The following is a 15,949-nucleotide window of genomic DNA, read 5'->3' as shown; positions in this document are numbered from 1 at the left end:
CTTGCTTATTCTGGCAGCAGCCTGCCAGTGTGTGGGGTGCTTTATGCCTTCACTGGAGCAGAGGTTCAGCGGGTTCCACTAAGCACATCCCTGTCTCTTTGCATTTCCATCTGTTAATAAAATTACCAATCAATATTCTCCACAATCGGGAGACCTTGTAACTAATGTCACTTCTCTTTCTCTCTCTCTCTATTTTCCCCCTACCCCCTCTGATTGCTGATTGATCCACCCAGGCTATTGTAAGTAAATTTGTCTTTTCTGAAATGTACTGCTCCCCTCTTGTCCTTTTTTGTTTTTCCACATCGGTTGCTTTATGATTTTACCTGATTGGTTGGTTGAAGTATTTGCTCTGTGGAACTGTGCTCTTGATGTTGGGGAGGTTTTTTGAAAACACTCTTGTGATGGATGTGAAGATGCCTACACTGAGTGGAAGAACTGGATACACTCTCATGGGTTGGCAGAGCAGTCTGACTAGGAGCGATCTGGTCTGGTACCAAAGTACAGTTAGTCCCATGCACAATGAAAAACACCACACAACATACTGTAACAATACACATTTAATATTGCATAAAGAGTGAACACACTGTCAAATAAGTACTTCAAAAGACACAAAGCAATTATCTAGCAAAAACAGAGTAAAGGAAAAAAGCCGTACACACTAGATTTCAGATAAACTGGGAAGTAGGCCCTTATTTGTCCTAAAAAGGAGGAAGGAAAAAGGTACAAGCAATATAGGAAGCCGGTCCAAAGGGCCAACAAACACCAAGTAAAATGAGTAGTATGGTACTTGGTGCATATAGGTCCCAGTTAGCACCTTGAAATAGAAACAGTGACCACTTGTGGGTTACATTGTAACACCTGGTTTTCGACTACACCGAGTTAACGGCAGTGATTTATGATAACATGTTATAAGTCGCAAGCACATTCTAAAATGAAAAATGTTGTGGGATCGCTATCAAATTGCGTGCGCTATTTTCCACTCTCGAACTTCAAAAAATTATATATATAAGAAAGATGGGGTCGGCGAACTCTGATACTACATTCTAAAATGAGTCTGTCTTTGAACACTCCAGGCCCTATAAGGGACAGAGAAAACCTCTCAGTTCAGGTAAGTACATACATCCAATAGTGGGCTACAGGCACTGTTCATAGCAGTTACTGCCGGATGCATATCCATACTTGGATACGTTGAACGGTGTAAATATTCTGATTTTCTAGATCTGCTATGACAGCTGTGACAAGTCACTAGGTGTCATCACTGCCTCCCAGGAGGGAGACCTTTCCCATGAGGCTAGGGTTGTGCGGCTGCTGCCCAATATTCCCCCTAAGGGTGGTTTAATGCAGGAGGACCTCATGGGCAGGGACTCCCTTCCTGGGGATATGGACGACCACCTGGGGTATGGCCCGGTAAACACCATTGCACCAACACATAGCTCTTTCCTCTGCTAACCTCTTTTTAGACAGTAGACCCATGTACTACTGTAATACAGAAGACATTTGTGTGACCACAAGTACCACGACAAACAACATGGGAAACCTGAAGATCACTGATTAGAGAAATACTGGTACGAGATGGCTCCACAGAGACATATGGAATGAGACCCAGAAAGTCAAACGCACTTGTACGGTGGGTCGAAGGAGGCCTTGCTACATTGTAAAAAAATTGACAAAAGACTAAGTAATGGGTGAAGCCCAGCCGGGATAGGTTGGGAGTGTGTACTTCGTCCATGGGAGTTTCAAACTCGCTTGGCAGAGCCGAGGAAGGTGAGAGCGGGGGACGCCGGGGCTTGGCCGGGTGAGTGTCTGGGCAGGTCTTTGGAAGCAGGCCTGAAGAGCCTACAGAAGCAAGCTGGAGGACCACTGTCCCTGCAAGCCCCGGGGATGCACCTAGATCCAAATCAAGTTAAATGGTATTGCGGGGGACCCATAGGGGATGCAGTGGCGCAAGTTAATAGGCTAAGTGCCCTTAACCCCTTGGTAACCACAGTGCCCAGGAGATCCCCAAAGGCCCAATGTGTGTAGCACAGCTTTCTCCTTCAGTGGCCATACCAATAAGTACACTGACCACCTGGAAAGGGTCGAAGACCCCAACAAAGTCCAGATAAGCAACAGAGATCATCATCATCATGGTGGTAGGCATAATCCCATTACTCTCCTAAGAGAAGGGTTGAGGACCCCAACATTAAGGAAAGTGAAGTATACAAAGTGTGCATCGGAGGAAAGCCGCCTTGTGTCAGTAACGAACCCAAAACCATGGACCGTCAGAGAAGGGTCAAGGACCCGAACCGGAGCTGAGGAAAACATCTTCTTTAAATCAGTCAGGAGCAAAGTGCGCTCAACGCAATAAAAGGTTCTGTGATTCTGATGAAGGAAGTGTCAAAAGGGTCTGGAGCCAGAAAAGAGAGTGGAAGTTTACCTATACTTGGAAGGAATGGCAAACTCTATTGAATGGCTGTCTAACATACCAGGGGAACTGGCGGGCATCGGAGGAAGAGAGCTATTCCCCCCCTCTCGTCCCCTGAAAGGACGTGGAAGTCCATACACAGTCCAGTAGAAGGGAGTCATTCTCCTGGATCAGAATCTGTTGATTTTGTGAGAACGTTTGTGGAAGCAGATATCAATGTTGGAGAAAGGGAGTCCTTCCCCGTACCTGGAGGACTTTTTAGACAGTTGTGGAAGAACCTTTGTGTAATTAGATCGCCTTAGTTGTAGCGTGTAAGGGCTGTTTTGAACACAGGACAGTGACTATTTGTTTGACTGACATTCTGAAAGCTTTAAGCTTTGGTTGAGGCAGGGAAACCCCTCATAGCCAGATAGGGTTTTCTTTTCCTCTTCAATAAAAATTTGGGAAAGATGTCACCCCTGTGTCAGCCTCTCTCTCCTGCACCCTTACATAGCTTTGGTATATTTACTACAAAATAAGGAAAAATACAATTTTAATTTTGTCATAAACACATGAATGTAAAGCAGAACAGTGCATCAAGCTCTTTAATCACAGAGAAGGGCAATATTTCATTTGAGACAAGTCACACATGCCACAGCGCCACCTAGTAACCATCTCTGGAATTACACCTCCAGTTCAGAGCCATATCCGCAAAGCATTGGTATACAGATTAGCTCCAATGCAAGAACTTGCTCCAAAAAATTGCCTTTGTCTTATTGCACTTTCACATTTCTGTTGGAAGGTTTTTTTCCAAGTCTTTTTAAACCCATAATTTAGCTGGTAATCAAAGTGAACATTTCCTACATAAAAACAATTACAAAACCTGAAAAATGCAAGAAACCCATCATGAAAGCAATGTCTATTATTCAATAGACCTCTATTTCTGCCTTGTATCCAGCAATATTAGCCTCAGAGGGACAGAAACCTTTGCATGCCGAGTCAGTACATATTACCATCTAGAGTACACCATATAAAACCGTATTTTTCCTTATTAGAGGGCGGAAATCCAGGTCTGTTGAATAATTGTCATTACTTTTCTTATTATTCTTGACTAGTCCATGTTTTGTAATTTTCTATGTAGGAATTTTTCACTGTGATTAGATAGTAAATGTATCTTTGAGATGTTAATGAACTGTTTTGCTTTTACGTGAGTTTCTTACCAAATATTAAAATTGAATTTTTCTTAAATTTGTCTTAAACATATTTTCAACTGAATTTGACGCAGGGGATATAAAACCGTAATCAAAAAACTTTACTAGTAAGTTTGTTTCAAGGAGTCTAAGACTTTAACGAAAGTTCACACATAGGAAACTGTGGGTTCATAATCCCCTAGCTGCGATTATGGGACGAAGTCAGATATTCTCCATTTTACCCTGCATGTGCAATAGGAGGAGCTGCCAGCCAGAGGATGCAGAGCGGATCCCCAAGAAAGTTGCAGCCCAGGGTTAGAGAACCAACAGTGCAGAAAGATCTGAATGCAGAGGAAACGCAAAAGCCCACTCCAGAAAATGGAAATCAACAGTAGAGGGGACGGGGGAGGACTGCTGAAACTACCAGATCAGGACTCTGGATAAGAGGAGGATTACGCCAAGGAACGGTGGGTGTACAGGCGAGTTTGAATCTGTTTTGGCTGGCAGTGGTCGTGCGCTCTTATTCGAGGGAGACTAATGCAGGACCTAACAAGGATCCAGATGAAGAAATGACCAAGGAAGACACCTAGTGAAACAACACGAGTCAGAAGAGAATTGATTTGCAGCAGCAAAGAAGGTAGTGGCAGGAACATGGAAGAACCCCAAACAAGTGTTGCAGATCAGCCCAAGAAGGCAGGAGAGTACATCCAACTATCAGGAAATGGTCACTTGATGTAAACATTGGTGGGAACCACTGGAGGGTGTCCCAAAACTGAGCCGATGCAGAGCAATAGAAAGCCACTCTTTACTTGCCAGGAACTCACACATTCCTCTCCCCTACCCTCTAAACTTGGGGCAGAGGATTTGCCCTGGTGGCAACACTGCAGGCAAGGAAGAGATATTCAATGCAGTCATCAAGGAGGACTGTAGGAAGCGAGGAAGAGCCTTGGGTGGTATTTCACCTGCTCCCAAGGGAGCCTTGATCTTGCATTCATGGCCACGCCAGGATCCTCCTCAGCAGCCCATCATTTACACCAGTCTTCTAGGATTCAGTAAGGGATCTGAGGAATTCCAGGGTCTCCCACTGAAAATGCCCCCCCCACATCCCATCCCCGGGGCTGGCCTAAGCTTGCCCACCAGACTCTCTAGGAAGGCACACCAAGGTTATGGCAGACATCCAATTAAGCTGGTCCTAATAAAAGCACCAAACACACAGGCACTCACACAGATATATCTTTGCAAGTCTGGAGGACGTTGATCCAGTCTGTATGGTATATGATCTGGATGAAGACAAATCAGAAAATCTAATTTTGGCCATGCCTCATGGTCCTTGCAAACAAAGCCCACTAATGAAATGGCCAGGCGCAGGGCTTTAAAAGGGCATCAAAATCCCATTAACTACTTCTATAGGTATTTTGGGATACTGATATGGTAAAGAGGCATGCATATAAGATGAAGCAAAACCTAAATCGCAGCTGCCAACAGCCTTTGCCACAGCACAGAATGGTATCACCCAGGGACTAAGATAGGGTACTTAAAAAGCACCCTTGCACTCATATCAATATAGGCCGATAAGGGCAGCAGACCAGAAAAATCATTGCAGTGGCATTGAAATGCAGTGGAAGACCATCTGATGACGAGTCAGAAAAAAACATGGAAGGAAGCAAAATGGGGGTCCAGTACATGAAGGGAATATAATACATTGCATATGTCCAGAGCAAACCTTCTGTCCTTGAAATTCATGTTCCTCTTTATTCTATTCTTCGCTTCTTACTGTTATACTTTGTTTGCCAATCAAGGTGTGACATAATAGACATTGCCCCTTTCTAAATTCTTTGAGTATTTAAAATTGACCAGAGATGAAGATCTAAAATAATCGTCCCTGTTCTCGAATTGGTATGGTTTATAAAATAGAAGAATCAGTTGTTCGATCTACCAGGCCACAGCTTTCTGTGCAGATGTTTTAATTTCCTTGTGTTGGGATGACTACACCCACGTTCAAGGGGATGGCGCTGGAAGGGTGATACTTTGCAAGGTTATGAGTCCAGCGCGTAGTTGGTGAGAACCTTGGACCCAGCAGTAAACCGGTTGATATTTAGCAGATCCTTGACTGGTGTCTCACACACTAGTACCTACTGTCATACACCTGTATTGCAGCATCCAACAGTTGGATGAACGATTTTTGGGGAAATGAGACGGAGCCGACTGAATATTTCCAGTAACATCAGTCCGCGTGTTGCTGGCCACATTCATCCACCAAATACATAGCTCTAAAGGCTCTAGACTGCAGGCTACTTTTCAGAAAACCTTCTGAAACCTCATTCTGGAAGGTACTTCTGTAGCATAAATCCCCCACACCATCCCTAATCCTCAGTATTTAAGCTTTCTTGAAAAGAGGGTATATCTTCCATTATATGCTCTGTCAACTCCTTAATGGAGGTATTGTCGGCAGTGTACAATTAGGCATTGGAGAGTTAGGCTGATGTCCTTGAGGCAGGAAACTGCTCTATGCATTTGGGTGGCAGGAACATTCAATTCAGACACAAGGGATTCTATGAATGGGGCACTTTGAAAAAAAATGAACACATTCCAGCGAAGGCTTCTGTCTGTAATTCCAGGTCCTGACAGTCTTGGTAAACTGTAATAGTCATGGTAGTTAGCTACTGTGCTCACTAGTGGTTCCCTGTTCTCTTTTTAGTTCCATGCTGTGGAAAACATGCATGTAGTGTGTCCCATGCACCTTTAAGGAGACTGGTGTAGGCGGGCACACAATATACTTGTGTACCTCGACTGAATACTTGACCCACCTCTTACCTGTCTCTAACCCCGCTAACCTGGGTTCAAGATCACCCCGTTGAGCCCTGCTGTGATGTGGGGAAGGAGGGAAAGTCAAAGATTAGGGGAGGTTTTTCCCCAAATAACCCTAAGGAAAAAACACTAGGTTAAAGTAACTGGCGCAGGAAAGGAAAAGTGGACAAAGGAATGCTGGCGTATGGTTCTTTTAGTTGTATGCCTGCTTCTACTTTTCTCATCCAGTACACTAGCAGGGTTTAGAGGGTATTTTTTTATTTTAAAGGAGAAATTGCAAGACACTATATACAATTAACTTAACCCGAAGCAGCTGCTTTAAAATATGAATGTAAAAAATACATAAATCCATACACTGCACTGTACAAAGAACTATATATAAAAACACCTTACTTCAGAACCAACCATGCCAGGGCTGTCTCAAGGTGCTTGCTGCTGCTCTTGCTTGATCTTCTTGGTTGTGATGCTCTCGTGATGGTTCAGGCAAGCGGCGGCAACAGTGTGCGGGGGCCTCAAAGTATTTGTCCCCTCTTTTATATTGGCTGTGCTACATGTAAGGTGCAGCCAGCATTGACTGCAGCAGGTGGGGGGCACAACGCTTCTCAACCTGGGCTTCGGTGGCTAGGTGTGGCCAGTGGCCCAGGGAGCGCTAGTAGGATACAAGGGGGTGGCCCCTTCAATTATACACAGCCAAGGAGGGCTATAACTTTGGTCACTGCCTGTTGTGGGGAGCACCAGAGATTAGACGGCCCAGGCCTAGTGGTGCATATGGGCCACCTGGTGCATGGCAGTGCTCACAGGTGCTCCCCTTCTCAGGGAAGTGACAACCTGGAGGCCTGGGCAGCAGCGGTGAGCATGCACAGAGCTCCTGTCAACCCTCTTGTAGGAGGGTTGAAAACTGTTGGACACAACACTCTGCTTGTGCCTGTAAAGGGTCCCTCCACGCGTAAAGGAGTCCTCGCATGACCATACATGAGGTTCTTGACTCTTATTTTCTTCTTGTCGTAGCCCCACAAAGGGATTACATGCTTTGCCGCCTACCCCGACCCTTCCCTTTAACTATTCTGGGCCCAGAGGATATCCTTGACCTGCTCTATAAACTTATCCAGCCATGATTTCGATGGACAGGCCACTGGTTTCCACCCATGGTACACCTCCCACAGTATCCCTGAACTGCCAGGGATCAGCTCTAAAGGAGGAGAAACCGAAGACTGAGGAACGGGTAATGGTAACCTCAGAATGGAACCCTGGTGACTCCTAGATTAACTTCATAACAGGTCTACACTCTGGTGATACTATGGAGAGCAGCCAAGGCCTCATCTAGGTTTTGCTTCTGACGCAGCATTGCGCACTGTGCCATGCCAGGGTCCCTAGGTTCCGTGGAGGAACAGGTACGGATTCCTCTACCATGCTCCGCGTAGTAGGGTAGATTGGAACAGGATTGGGAACCACCTTTGAAGGAATTTTCTCAGGGTGGTGTTTAGGTTCCCTAGGAGTGGGATTTTGGAGTCTGAGTGAAGATCCTTCAACACCGTTGGTGATTGGAACAAATTCTGCGATTTTCAACACTGTCTGCATTATGTTGGAAGATAGATGGACCACGATATGGCAGCAGGTTGTCCATGCACCCCATGTGCAAGTAGGCGTACTTGTAGAGTTCAATCCGGTCCAGAGCACCACCTGGTTCGGGCAGATCACAATCCCGTTGTTGGGGAGTTTTACTAAAGTCCAGCTATGGTAGGACTAGAGAAGACTCACTCTTGGGTGTACAGGGCTCCAATTGTTAGGTTTGGCCTGAAAAACCCAAGAGATTTAGTAGCAATGCATGAGCAGCCGGCTTAGTCTAGGAGGGAGAAGGGCTAAAAGTAAGCACAAATAACTCTGAGCACAACTATAGTCAAGAATACACTCGTACACAGTAGATTATAAAAATGTGGTTATTTTAAAATACTAAGGCAACTAACACAATATTAGAATTGTAGGTAAGTAAACTTATGCTCATTTATCCATACTCAAGGAGTGAGTAGTAGACTTTAGATGAATACAGGTAAGTAGTCGGCGTAGCATTCAAGTTTAGCAATTCAATTCTTTTAACCAACATGAAGTAACCCAGCATAGATACTGCTAACACTTTAAAATGTCCAACTCTATCTGGGGATAAGAGTCTGAGACCGAGGAGGCACTGAGGTACCAGGGCCCCTAGACAGCAAAACAAAGGAAGGCAGATACTGTCAAAGTTGTAAACATATCAGGTTTCTTCTGTGTTGCTGGTAAGATAGACACCCTGAAGGATTGTAGACTGAAGGACTAGTGTTCCTAGGCCTGTGAGAACACAGGCTGAAGGACTAGTGTTCCTAGGCCTGGAAGAACACAGACTGAAGGACTAGTGTTCCTAGGCCTGGAAGAACACAGACTGAAGGACTAGAGTTCGTAGGCCTGTGAGAACACCGTTCGGTCGGCCACGCCGATGTCTCAAAGCTCAGGGGGAATCGGATTTAGCAGAGCAAGCACCCAGGTGAGTACCTAGGACCGGGACAGTTCGGATTTTTGGCATAGAGGTTGAAGGAACATTTGGTGGAAGCAAACGGTCAGCTTCTTGTGATGGTACGCCCAGCACATGATCTTCATGATATTGGCTTGTTGAGACTCAACGCAGGCTTTTGTTCAGCGACGGTTGTCACACGGCAGAATTGTCTCAGTTTCTCGGCCCCTAACTTGGAAGGGGAGACTTCTCAGAGTAGGAAAGAGTCACTGGAGGTCTAGCAGGATGCCCACGAAGTTCCAGCCGACACTGCTTCAAGAGACGATGCACAACTAATTGGTCCAGATCACAGGGTAATTGCAGCCCAGGATGGTCACAGCTCTTCAAGGAACGGCTCAAAATACAGATGGTCTCGAGACTGATTGGCCCCACCAGTCCAGAGGAGGAAGTTGTCTGGTCTGGATCTTCCCTGTCGATCAGAAGAGGAGGCTGGAGCTGTAGCAGTCACTCAGCAGTCCTTGGTGGTCGCTGGTGGTGGCTGCAGATATCCTACTTCCTCTGATTCTTTGTTCCATGGCTTGAATCTGTGGATGCTCCAGGATCCTCGCATTTATACAGGATAAATGGCTGGAACATCCAATCACCATTCAAACCATACATGCAAATCGGGCTGCTGGCTTGTCCAGAAGGACAGCCAGCCTCCCAGTTTGAACTAAATCCAGGCAGCCACGCTGCTGGATAAAGACCAGGGGAGATCCCCCATGCATCTGGCGGATAGTGAGAAGACTGCTTTCATATTTCCTTTAGATTTTACAAGTTCATCAAAATGCCTCCGGGAATCTCGGTGCGCCAACAACCTTCAAGCACCTAATGGACAAGACTGTTGGCGACATGAACTTCCTGGAGGTACTGGTATTCCTGGATAGCATTGTGTTGGGGAGGATTCTTGAAGCACACAAAAGGAGATTCATGAAGGTGCTGGATCGCCTGTGGGAACAAAGGCTCAAGGTTCATGTGGCTAATTGCCACTTTTGACAGGCGATTGTCAAGTACACTGGAGACCTCTCCACGGACGGCATCGCTGCGGATCTGGCAAAGATGGACAACTTCAAAACCTCAAGAAGTTTGTCGCCTGGGATTCTGTGACTACTACAGGAGGTTCATTGCGGTATATGCCAACATGGCCCGACCTCTTGTGGCCCGCACAAAAGGATACCAACCTACACAGAGGAGGGACAGTAATACCGTCCACTCTGCAGGACACTTCTTCCATCCACGGGAGTCCTTTGGTTAACTGTGGACTGACCGATGCCAACAGGCCTTGGAGGTGCTCATTCGAACCCTCACCACATCACCAGTCCTGGCCTATGTGGAACCACAGTTGCCTTACGCCTTATGTATGTGTTGAAGTCAGCAAAGCTGGATGCAACCCCACCATGATGGCGTGTCACTGTCCACATACTATTTCAGTTTTCATCTGATACAGCTGGATCCATCTCATTGAAGGAGTTGTCTTCAGCAGGCGCCAGAGCGAGAGCCAGGAGCGTGGATTGCATGGGATGCTTAGCTAAGGAGGTACCCACAGTCTACTGCAACATAACCAGTCTGGAGGTATCTGAGCTACCACGTCTGACCTGAGATTTTATTTATTTTTCACTTTTATAGAGTGCACCTAACCCTCTGGTATCTAGGCGCTTGTACTTATGGGATGGATTACAAAGGCTTAGGCATCTGAGCACAGGTACTTAAGAAGTCAGTTACATTACATTCTTAGTCAGGATACAGGAGTTGCATACATAGGTTCAGCGATTCAACATTATAGTCCTTGCAAACATAGGTTAATCGGTGGTCACAATCATGGGACAGTGCAGTGGTTTATTGGGAGTCGGGGCGAAAGAGCCACGTTTTGAGGCTTCTACGGAAGAACCAGAGTGATGGGTCTACTCTTAACTTTCAGGGCATGGCGTTCTAGCATTTAGCTGCGATAACCGGGAAACTGGAACCTCTTGCTTTGTCGTTTGAATCTCTGGGTGGCTAAATGACCGGAGTATGAGGAACGGGGGGGTCTTGTGTATTGGACTTTGGAAATTTGTTTTGTCAATTATAGTGAAGCAGTGTTGGATAGACATTTCTGTTTTAGGGATAGTATTTTAAATTTAATTCTATCCTGCACTGGAAGCCAGTGGATGTTCGTTCTGACTGAAGATATGTGGTCTTTTTTTGGGCTATTGAGGTCCGCTTTAATTGTTATTCTGAACTATCTGGAGTTTGTTAATGTTTTTGACCATGGATCCTGCAAAAAGTTGCAATAATCAATTCTGGAGAGAATTGGAGCTCTGGCAAGTGTGATGCAATTGTCAGTGGTTAAGAAAGGTCTGCAAGACGTAATGAGTTTGGCAGTATAGGCAGATTCCGATGTTATGGCGTTTACTTGTCTGGTTGGTGAGATTGACGAGTCCAGGTACACACCTAAGGTTTTTACTACTTTGGCTACCGTAATGTTATTACCGTCAATATCAAAGGATTTCTAGGCTGGTAGTAGGTTTTTTAGTCTAGATAAGCTGGCAACAATGAGGAGCTCCGTTTTATCGTCATTCAGACATAGTTTGTGTTGCGCCATCGAAATGGAGTTCAAGGTCTGTGTGTCTGTCATGGTTTCCAGTGATAGGAAGCAGTATTTGGTTGTCATCCGCATAATTGATATAGGTGACACCCAATTTGTCAAGGAGATCAAAGGTTTTGTAAATGTATTGTATAATGTGTGGGATACACTGCAGCCTTGTGGGACTCTGCAGGCAGGAGACGGGGGTGGGGTGAGATCCGTATGTCAACGCTCGTATAGCTTTGTTCCTGAAATCCAAGACCAAGGGAGCGTATTTGTCCTAAGCCTTTTCCCATGACCCCTAGCAAGCTGCAATGCTGAAGGAGTGGAAGACGCTTGTGCAGAAGGGTGGAATCCTGTACTAGGAAGACAAAGTTGGAGTCCGGCTGCTACATTGCCTTGTTGTGCCACGGATTCTGCCGAGCTATATTGTATGCACTCCATGACCAGCACAGGTATCTTGACAGTGCCGAACTATGTGCTGATCTGCTCTAGGTTTTTCTGGCCCAGACTAGTGGAAGATATTAGAATTGCCAGAACTGTGCCATTTGTGTCACCAGGAAGACTGCAGCTCATCCTGCAACCTATCCTGATCACCTGCATAGTTCTGGGCTTCGTCTGCATAGACTTCCTCAAGTTGGAGATGGGCAGGAGAGGTATACAGAACATCCTGGTGCTATACAGAACATCCTGGTGCTGACGGACCACTTCACTTGCAGGCGTTTCCCACCAAAGATTAGTGTGCCACCACTGTTGCCCGCGTCTTGTGGAAGAAATACTTTGTGCACAATGGTTGGCCGGCCAGGACTTTGAATAGATACTCATCTAGCAGATGCTGGATCTGGTTGGCATCAAGAAGACCTGTACAACTTCATACTAACCTCAGGGGGATGCCCAAGTGGAGAGGTTTAATCAAACCCTCTTGGTAATGCTGGGTACCCTGAGGCCAGAGAAGAGCAGATATGTGCCCACTCATGCTTACAACTACAACATATTTCTTGATGTTTTGGAAGGGACGCCATGCTGTCTGTAGACCTGTGTTTTCGACTGTCCGCAGATGGAACAGGCAGCGAACTACACCAGCTATGCAAAACAGGTCAAGCCTCAAGTTGAGCAAATGCGTCATCTCGACCAAGCTGCTTTGTGGAAGACTGCAGAAGGAAAATAACACTGCTACCTATCCGGCTGACACTACGATACCACAGTCCAGTTTTATGCACTTCAACCTGACGATCTTGTGCTGATCTGCAACCTGGGGAAGAGCAGAAGCAATAAGGTAGGTTACAAGTGGGTACAAGAGTCCCGACCTTTCATCAAATGGCAGTTTGGAGAGTTCCCAGTCTACTGAATGCGAGGGGAAGGACGGCCAAGGAATATCAAGACATTGCACCGGAACCACCTGCTCCCAGTCGGGGATGAGGTTGAGCTGGCACCAGAGGCGACTGAGGAAAATCCAGCTAAGGGGCTGGAAACATGAAGGCAGTGGCTTCTCAAGTTATGAAGCCCATTAGACCATCAGAAGGCCCGCCGGAAGCCAGTGCTGTCGCTGAGGGCGATAAGTTTGGCGTCTACGCAGACAAAGGATAAATCGGACACTAGTGGGGGTTCCTACACCCACAGATCCATATCCCACTCCCAGTGAACCTGAACCCCAACTGGAGAGTTCCTTGAGTCAGTTTTCGATCCTGCTCCAATTGCCCCTACTAAGCTGGACATGGTAAAGGAACCTTTACCCATTCCACCATTGGAATATTGGGACCCTGACTTGGAACAGGGTTTACCGTTAGGTCAGGAGGAAACCCTAGAACAAGAGGCAGGTCAAGTGTTCCGAAAAGTCGTCTAATAATATTTTGACCCCGCCTACACCCGTCTCCCAATAAGGTGTGAACTGGGGTGTCCAACCCAGCCCTTCAAGACGAGGTAGCAATACTTTGAGATGTGGAACATACTCAAACATCAATAATCTAACTCAAGAAGTTGGCAAAGTGTAACTGCTTTAATTTCAATTATCTAAAACAGGGAGTTACAAAGAACATCAACGAATTCACTCGATCTTCACACTCAATGCATTTCATGAAAAAAACTACTTTTATACTAATAACTTGTTGTCATTGACGTCAACCTACGTTGCAAACCACAAAAACCTACTTGGCAAAGTGATAGGATTGCAGGAAACATTTAGGTATACGTTCCATACTTGTTGGGAAGGTGATTGGGTCTCTAACACAGGTGGGGCAACTAAGCCCTCCCTTAGTGCAGGTCACTACGAACGTCCTCAAATACACAACATCCCATTGGTTATACAAACTATTGGGCTTGCTATTACGTGGCCCTCTATAATTGGTTGGCACCCTTGTACCCCTCTGTAATATTTATCTCTACGCAAACAGCACGCAGGTTAACATCCAGGTGCTGGTAGGCTGGTCATAACAATAGGGTACTGCCAATTAGCCTGTTCATCCATCATCGCCCTTGCAGTCTGCCAGTCAATTAAGCTTTGATCCTAGCCTGGAAAATGTTGTCTGAGCTCGAATCTTCTCTTGCTCATTTTTCACACCTCTTACGGGATTTCATTCAAATGGCCATCATATTGTCGTGTATGCATGTGGCTTTCTCAATGGGATTCTTACTTCCAGGATTCTCTTCAGTATTGGTACTCTCACTGGTATTGCAAGTGTCTCACATTTTGGCTCCCAACCTATAGGTAACATGGGGTAGGAGCTTTTGCTGGGGGTACTTGGCTCTACCTCTCTAGGTGTTTGGTAGACTCCTCCCCACTACATGCATGCCTGAGTTAAATGAAAATAAAGCGTATTTTCAAGATGTTGTACCAAGACCAAGAAGGATCTATTCAATTCAAACCACTCCAAAAGGAAGCGTTTTAATGGAGCAAGACCAGATTGTAACAGCTGACACTGTTCGCTTGTTTTTAATTTCAGTCCTCGCTTTTGAAACGGAAGCTGGAAGAACACTTGTAAGTATACTGTTTATTACAAAATACTTTCCGTGTGTAATAGCAAATTGAGTTTGCTAACCTCTGTCTGTATATCTCCTTTAAATCTCCAGATTTTACCTTCTAACTCTCCCTCCTTTCCCACATACTTGTCTTCTCTCTCTGCCTTTCCTTTTCCTGTTCCATCCACTTTAATTTCTCTCCCTTCTTTCCCCTTTATCTTGCTCACACATTGGTCTCAATCTTGTGTTTGATTCTTACTCCTTTCTCTGGTTTACAGAGAGAAGTTGCATGAAGCCCACTCGGAGCTCCAGAAAAAGAAGGAATTTATTGATGACTTGGAACCAAAAGAGAACAGTAAGTATTGTGTGATCTGGTGAAAGTGAGGATATTTTGTAGGCAGTAGGCACTTCACTACCAAGAGTGCCACGAGTCCAGAAATGGCACTTGTATGTTCTGCCCCCACTTGATGTCTATTAAAGCAATAAGCCCAGAGACAGGGGGGGTGGGGCATTGCCACATCAGGTAATGCCCTGGGGCCCATAGTTACAGGCCCGAGCAAAGCCCTGCCAAGGGGCTTATTGCTATTAGTACCCAAGTATGTTAAACGTGGGTACTAATAGTTTGGTTTCCACTTGCGAGGTGCTCCCGCGTTTCTCAACAGGGAAAGAGAAGAAAAATGCCTGCCATGGCTCGTGAAACTAAGTCTGTTCTCCCTTTTCATGATGGCCACTCAAAAAATGTTAAAGCTGAACTAGAAGGACATGGTAAGCCTGTCGGACTACAACGAACTGGGCCCTGCCGGGAATGTGCTTGGCTGTGGAGCTAGGGGGTGGCGGGTTAGGGAAGGCAGGCAGGACTGGGGAAAGTATACTGAAGCAACCTTGATACTTGTACAGAGGGGGAGACAGGATGGTGTGAGCTGTATGATACATTACCTTTTGATTCCTTGCCGCCTTATTATCCAGATGTGGTGATGGGTTGTTAAACAAATATTTCAACAAAAAAAGTAAACAAAGATGGACGCCATGGAATGGGAGAAGGGACTTAAACGTAGTCCCTTCTCGTGTTCCATGGCGACCATTAAAAACATTGAGAAAAAACAAAACAAATTGCTGCCATGGAAAGGGAGACTGGACTACACATAGTCCTGTCTCAGTTTCCATGTCAGCGTATTGCAGATCTGGAGCGGAATGAATGAAGGAAGTAAGTGGGGAGAGAGGTTGAAAATCTAAGCATACTGAGGGTGGGGGGGCAGGGGGCACTTACCTTGTTTGCCGGCGGGGTAGATGGCGCCCTCTAGCCATGAGGAGCTTCGAGCGGTGGGATTATTGCATGCTCTCCATGATATCGCTACGTCGTCACCTAAAAAGCAGAAATGGAAGTACTATGCACATAGATAATATTGATATCGTCTGATCTCCAACTACAATGTTTAGTCCTGTATTCTAGTTCTCCAGACAACCACTAGATTTGGGATAGGCTGATCCCAAAAATAAATGTCTTGCACAGTTTTGGGAAATATTTCCTT

General features: G+C 45.8%; 1 protein-coding gene across 2 annotated transcripts in view; it reads left to right on the top strand.

Annotated features, from left to right (window-relative positions):
• Nucleotides 1–15,949, top strand: part of HOOK2 (hook microtubule tethering protein 2) — a 595,676-nt gene that overhangs the window by 536,841 nt on the left and 42,886 nt on the right. For both annotated transcript variants that reach the window (XM_069604124.1, XM_069604123.1), the window contains exons 17-18: nucleotides 14,405–14,439; nucleotides 14,699–14,775. In XM_069604124.1, the coding sequence (XP_069460225.1) occupies nucleotides 14,405–14,439; nucleotides 14,699–14,775 (112 nt within the window). The remainder of the gene's footprint in view (nucleotides 1–14,404; nucleotides 14,440–14,698; nucleotides 14,776–15,949) is intronic.

This window comes from Ambystoma mexicanum, chromosome 3q (genome assembly GCF_040938575.1).
Source record: "Ambystoma mexicanum isolate Mex_15411 chromosome 3q, UKY_AmexF1_1, whole genome shotgun sequence".
NCBI lineage: Eukaryota > Metazoa > Chordata > Amphibia > Caudata > Ambystomatidae > Ambystoma > Ambystoma mexicanum.
Note: the sequence above shows the minus strand (reverse complement) of the source record. Positions and strands in the feature narration are given on the sequence as shown.